Source organism: Somniosus microcephalus, unplaced genomic scaffold (genome assembly GCF_052327205.1).
Source record: "Somniosus microcephalus isolate GS21.2 unplaced genomic scaffold, FLI_Smic_1.0 unresolved_chr3, whole genome shotgun sequence".
In the NCBI taxonomy this organism is placed as follows: Eukaryota; Metazoa; Chordata; class Chondrichthyes; order Squaliformes; family Somniosidae; genus Somniosus; species Somniosus microcephalus.
The window spans coordinates 15,459,410-15,465,409 of record NW_028225181.1 but is presented as its reverse complement, the minus strand read 5'-3'; the positions used below and the strand labels follow the sequence as shown (position 1 = coordinate 15,465,409).

The 6,000-nt window shown below is 48.7% G+C and overlaps 1 protein-coding gene across 1 annotated transcript in view; it reads left to right on the top strand.

The window, feature by feature from the left end:
* LOC147091220 (complement C1r-A subcomponent-like) overlaps positions 1 to 6,000 on the top strand; it is a 76,132-nt gene that overhangs the window by 18,214 nt on the left and 51,918 nt on the right. Inside the window, exon 4 of the mRNA XM_085976484.1 lies at positions 3,214 to 3,345. Coding sequence (XP_085832610.1) covers positions 3,214 to 3,345 — 132 coding nt within the window. The remainder of the gene's footprint in view (positions 1 to 3,213; positions 3,346 to 6,000) is intronic.

Below are 6,000 nucleotides of genomic sequence, written 5' to 3'. Positions count from 1 at the left end.
CCGTGCTGTACCTGCCCTGGGAGTGTTTGATAGGACAGTGTAGAGGGAGCTTTACTCTGTATCTAACCCGTGCTGTACCTGCCCTGGGAGTGTTTGATGGGACAGTGTAGAGGGAGCTTTACTCTGCATCTAACCCGTGCTGTACCTGCCCTGGGAGTGTTTGATAGGACAGTGTAGAGGGAGCTTTACTCTGTATCTAACCCGTGCTGTACCTGCCCTGGGAGTGTTTGATGCGACGGTGTAGAGGGAGCTTTACTCTGTATCTAACCCGTGCTGTCCCTGCCCTGGGAGTGTTTGATGGGACAGTTTAGAGGGAGCTTTACTCTGTATCTAACCCATGCTGTACCTGCCCTGGGAGTGTTTGATGGGACAGTGTAGAGGGAGCTTTACTCTGTATCTAACCCGTGCTGTACCTGCCCTGGGAGTGTTTGATGCGACGGTGTAGAGGGAGCTTTACTCTGTATCTAACCCGTGCTGTCCCTGCCCTGGGAGTGTTTGATGGGACAGTTTAGAGCTAGCTTTACTCTGTATCTAACCCGTGCTGTACCTGCCCTGGGAGTGTTTGATAGGACAGTGTAGAGGGAGCTTTACTCTGTATCTAACCCGTGCTGTACCTGCCCTGGGAGTGTTTGATGCGACGGTGTAGAGGGAGCTTTACTCTGTATCTAACCCGTGCTGTCCCTGCCCTGGGAGTGTTTGATGGGACAGTGTAGGGGGAGCTTTACTCTGTATCTAACCCGTGCTGTACCTGTCCTGGGATTGTTTGTTGGGACAGTGTAGAGGGAGCTTTACTCTGTATCTAACCCGTGCTGTACCTGCCCTGGGAGTGTTTGTTGGGACAGTGTAGAGGGAGCTTTACTCTGTATCTAACTCCGTGCTGTACCTGCCCTGGGAGTGTTTGATGGGACAGTGTAGAATGAGCTTTACTCTGTATCTAACCCGTGCTGTACCTGCCCTGGGAGTGTTTGATGGGACAGTGTAGAGGGAGCTTTACTCTGTATCTAACCCGTGCTGTACCTGCCCTGGGAGTGTTTGATGGGACAGTGTAGAGGGAGCTTTACTCTCTATCTAACCCGGGCTGTACCTGCCCTGGGATTGTTTGATGGGACTGTGTAGAGGGAGCTTTACTCTGTATCTAACCCCGTGCTGTACCTGCCCTGGGAGTGTTTGATGGGACTGTGTAGGGGGAGCTTTACTCTGTATCTAACCTGTGCTGTACCTGCCCTGGGAGTGTTTGATGGGACAGTGTAGAGGGAGCTTTACTCTATATCTAACCCGTGCTGTACCTGCCCTGGGAGTGTTTGATGGGACAGTGTAGAGGTAGCTTTACTCTGTATCTAACCCGTGCTGTACCTGCCCTGGGAGTGTTTGATGGGACAGTGTAGAGGGAGCTTTACTCTGTATCTAACCCGTGCTGTACCTGCCCTGGGAGTGTTTGATGGGACAGTGTAGAGGGAGCTTTACTCTGTATCTAACCCGTGCTGTACCTGCCCTGGGAGTGTTTGATGGGACAGTGTAGAGGGAGCTTTACTCTGTATCTAACCCGTGCTGTACCTGCCCTGGGAGTGTTTGATGGGACAGTGTAGAGGGAGCTTTACTCTGTATCTAACCCGTGCTGTACCTGCCCTGGGAGTGTTTGATGGGACAGTGTAGAGGGAGCTTTACTCTGTATCTAACCCGTGCTGTACCTGCCCTGGGAGTGTTTGATGGGACAGTGTAGAGGGAGCTTTACTCTGTATCTTACCCGTGCTGTACCTGCCCTGGGAGTGTTTGATGGGACAGTGTAGAGGGAGCTTTACTCTGTATCTAACCCGTGCTGTACCTGCCCTGGGATTGTTTGATGGGACAGTGTAGAGGGAGCTTTACTCTGTATCTAACCCGTGCTGTACCTGCCCTGGGAGTGTTTCATGGGACAGTGTAGAGGGAGCTTTACTCTGTATCTAACCCGTGCTGTACCTGCCCTGGGAGTGTTTGATGGGACAGTGTAGAGGGAGCTTTACTCTGTATCTGACCCATGCAGTACCTGCCCTGGGAGTGTTTGATGGGACAGTGTAGAGGGAGCTTTACTCTGTATCTAACCCGTGCTGTACCTGTCCTGGGAGTGTTTGATGGGACAGTGTAGAGGGAGCTTTACTCTGTATCTAACCCGTGTTGTACCTGCCCTGGGAGTGTTTGATGGGACAGTGTAGAGGGAGCTTTACTCTGTATCTAACCCGTGCTGTACCTGCCCTGGGAATGTTTGATGGGACAGTGTAGAGGGAGCTTTACTCTGTATCTAACCCATGCTGTACCTGCCCTGGAAGTGTTTGATGGGACACTGTAGAGGGAGCTTTACTCTGTATCTAACCCGTGCTGTACCTGCCCTGGGAGTGTTTGATGGGACAGTGTAGAGGGAGCTTTACTCTGTATCTAACCCGTGCTGTACCTGCCCTGGGAGTGTTTGATGGGACAGTGCAGAGAGAGCTTTACTCTGTATCTAACCCGTGCTGTACCTGCCCTGGGAGTGTTTGATGGGACAGTGTAGAGGGAGCTTTACTCTGTATCTAACCCGTGCTGTACCTGCCCTGGGAGTGTTTGATGGGACAGTGTAGAGGGAGCTTTACTCTGTATCTAACCCGTGCTGTACCTGCCCTGGGAGTGTTTGATGGGACAGTGTAGAGGGAGCTTTACTCTGTATCTAACCCGTGCTGTACCTGCCCTGGGAGTGTTTGATGGGACAGTGTAGAGGGAGCTTTACTCTGTATCTAACCCGTGCTGTACCTGCCCTGGGAGTGTTTGATGGGACAGTGTAGAGGGAGCTTTACTCTGTATCTAACCCGTGCTGTACCTGCCCTGGGAGTGTTTCATGGGACAGTGTAGAGGGAGCTTTACTCTGTATCTAACCCGTGCTGTACCTGCCCTGGGAGTGTTTGATGGGACAGTGTAGAGGGAGCTTTACTCAGTATCTGACCCATGCAGTACCTGCCCTGGGAGTGTTTGATGGGACAGTGTAGAGGGAGCTTTACTCTGTATCTAACCCGTGCTGTACCTGCCCTGGGAGTGTTTGATGGGACAGTGTAGAGGGAGCTTTACTCTGTATCTAACCCGTGTTGTACCTGTCCTGGGAGTGTTTGATGGGACAGTGTAGAGGGAGCTTTACTCTGTATCTAACCCATGCTGTACCTGCCCTGGGAGTGTTTGACCTCAGTGAACAGTCGGGGTTGTGTTTTCCAGATGTCGATGAATGCGAACCGCAGGATGAGGAGGCTCCGCTCTGTGACCAACTCTGTCACAACTCTCTCGGCAGCTACATCTGCTCCTGTCGTCATGGATACCAACTGCAAGATGATGGGAAAAGCTGTAAAGGTGACAGAGAGAGAGAGAGAGTGAGAGAGAGACAGAGAGAGACAGAGAGAGAGAGAGACAGAGAGAGAGACAGAGAGAGAGAGAGAGAGACAGAGAGAGACAGAGAGAGAGAGAGAGAGACAGAGAGAGACAGAGAGAGAGAGATTTTTCAGAAAAGACCCAGATGTCAGGAAAACAAATACCAGTTTACCCTCAGTGATACCACTATAGGACACACTATGAGCTACACCTACCTTGGTCTAACTATTACAGCATCAGGGAGCTTCAGCATAGCAGTGAATGCACTAAAAGAAAAAGCCCGAAGAGCCCTATATGCAATAAAAAGAAAATTCTACAACATCCAAATCCCAATCAAAATCTGGCTCAAAATATTTGACAGCATAATCCTGCCCATTGCACTGTACGGTAGTGAAGTATGGGGCCCGCTAAATCACCAAAGCTACACTAAATGGGAAAAACACACAATAGAAGCCCTACATGCAGAATTCTGCCGAAGCATCCTTCGCACCCAAAGAAAAACGCCAACAAATGCATGCAGAGCCGAACTAGGCAGATACCCACTGATAATAAACATCCAAAAACGAGCACTAAACTTCCTAAATCACCTCAAATCTAGCTCCCCAGACACCCTTCATTTCAAAGCCTTTCAGACCCAAGAGCTAAACCCAGAAAAGAGTCCCCTGAGTCAGCTGCTACTGAAACTAAGTACTCAGCCGGACCCTGACCAGCCCCAGACCAACACAGCCGTCCAAACACCAATCCGAGTGAACCAAATCATTAAAAAATGCAAAGAAACCTACCTGGAACATTGGAACAAAATAACCGAAAGCCAAAGCAGATTAGAATGTTACCGGGCCCTAAAAAGAGAATATAAACTGGCAGACTACCTCACGACCATCAGAGACACAAAACAGAGACAGACCCTCACCAGGTACAGACTAAGCGACCACCAACTGGAAATTGAAAAAGGCAGATACAAGAAATCCTGGCAGCCTAGAGAGAATAGAATATGCGATCAATGTCTGGCTGGCGAGGTTGAAACAGAAATGCATTTCCTCCTAAAATGCGAAAAATTCAACACATCAAGAAACATATTATTCAACAAGCTAAGCCAAACAACCCCAGATTTCAAGGAATTGGATGATCTGTCAAAATTGAGATTAGTCCCAGGAGAAGGAGACAGACCATACCTTGGGGCCAAATATGTAACAACATGTCACAACCTGAGGACTGTTTAAAAGTAAGACTGTTTAAAATTAATATTGTTTAAAAGTAATATTGTATGTACCCAACATTGACACCTACAGAATGTTGTAAAACTGTACCTTTTTGCTATGTAAGCTTTGGCAATATGGTTCTCTGTAAACTTTCATGCCAATAAAGCATTTGAACTGAACTGAACTGAACTGAGAGAGAGAGAGATACAGAGAGAGAGACAGAGAGAGAGAGAGAGACAGAGAGAGAGAGAGAGAGACAGAGAGAGAGAGAGGCAGAGAGAGACAGAGAGAGAGAGAGAGACAGAGAGAGAGAGAGAGAGACAAAGTGAGAGAGAGAGCGACAGAGAGAGAGAGAAAGGGAGAGAGAGAGAGAGAGAGAGACAGAGAGAGAGACAGAGTGAGAGAGAGAGCGACAGAGAGAGAGAGAAAGGGAGAGAGAGAGAGTGAGAGAGAGAGAGAGACAGAGAGAGACAGAGAGAGAGACAGAGAGAGAGAGAGAGACAGAGAGAGAGAGACAGAGAGAGAGAGACAGAGAGAGAGACAGAGAGAGACAGAGAGAGAGAGAGAGAGAGACAGAGAGAGACAGAGAGAGAGAGACAGAGAGAGAGACAGAGAGAGAGAGAGAGACAGAGAGAGCGACAGAGAGAGAGAGAGAGAGACAGAGATACAGAGAGAGAGACAGAGTGAGAGAGAGACAGAGAGAGAGAGAGAGACAGCGAGAGAGAGACATAGAGAGACAGAGAGAGAGAGAGAGAAACAGCGAGAGAGAGAGAGAAGAGAGACACACACAGAGAGAGAGTGGGGAGAGATAGATTTCACTAGCTCTGCATGCTATAGGTCTAGAGTTAATGACACGTCTACTTGTTGACAACAGATAGAGAGAAGTTGAATTGCTCCATAAGATTGACCGTGTCTCTCACACCAGTTCCTTTTCCCCAACACATCCTCACAGAACAATACAGCACAGAAGGAGGCCATTCAGCCCATCACGTCTGTCTTTGGTGGAGCTGTCCAAATAATCCCACCCCGCTGCTCTTTCCCCAGAGCCCTGGAAATTTTTCCCCTTCACGTATTTATCCAATTCCCTTTTGAAAGTTATTATTGAATGCGTTTCCACCACCCTTTCAGGAAGTGTATCCCAGATTATAAAACTCGCTGTGCAAAAACAATTCTCCTCATCGCCCCCTCTGGCTAATTGCCAATTATTTTAATCTGTGTCCTCTGGTTCTCGACCCACAGAGCAGTGGAAACAGTTTCTCCTTATTTACTCTATCAAAACCCCAACTCATTTTGAACGCCTCCATTAAATCTCCCCTTAACCTTCTCTGCTCGAAGGAGAACAACCCCAGCTTCTCCAGTCGCTCCACATAACTGAAGTCCCTCATCCCTGGTACCATTCTGGTCAATCTCCCCTTAACCTTCTCTGCTCTAAGGAGAA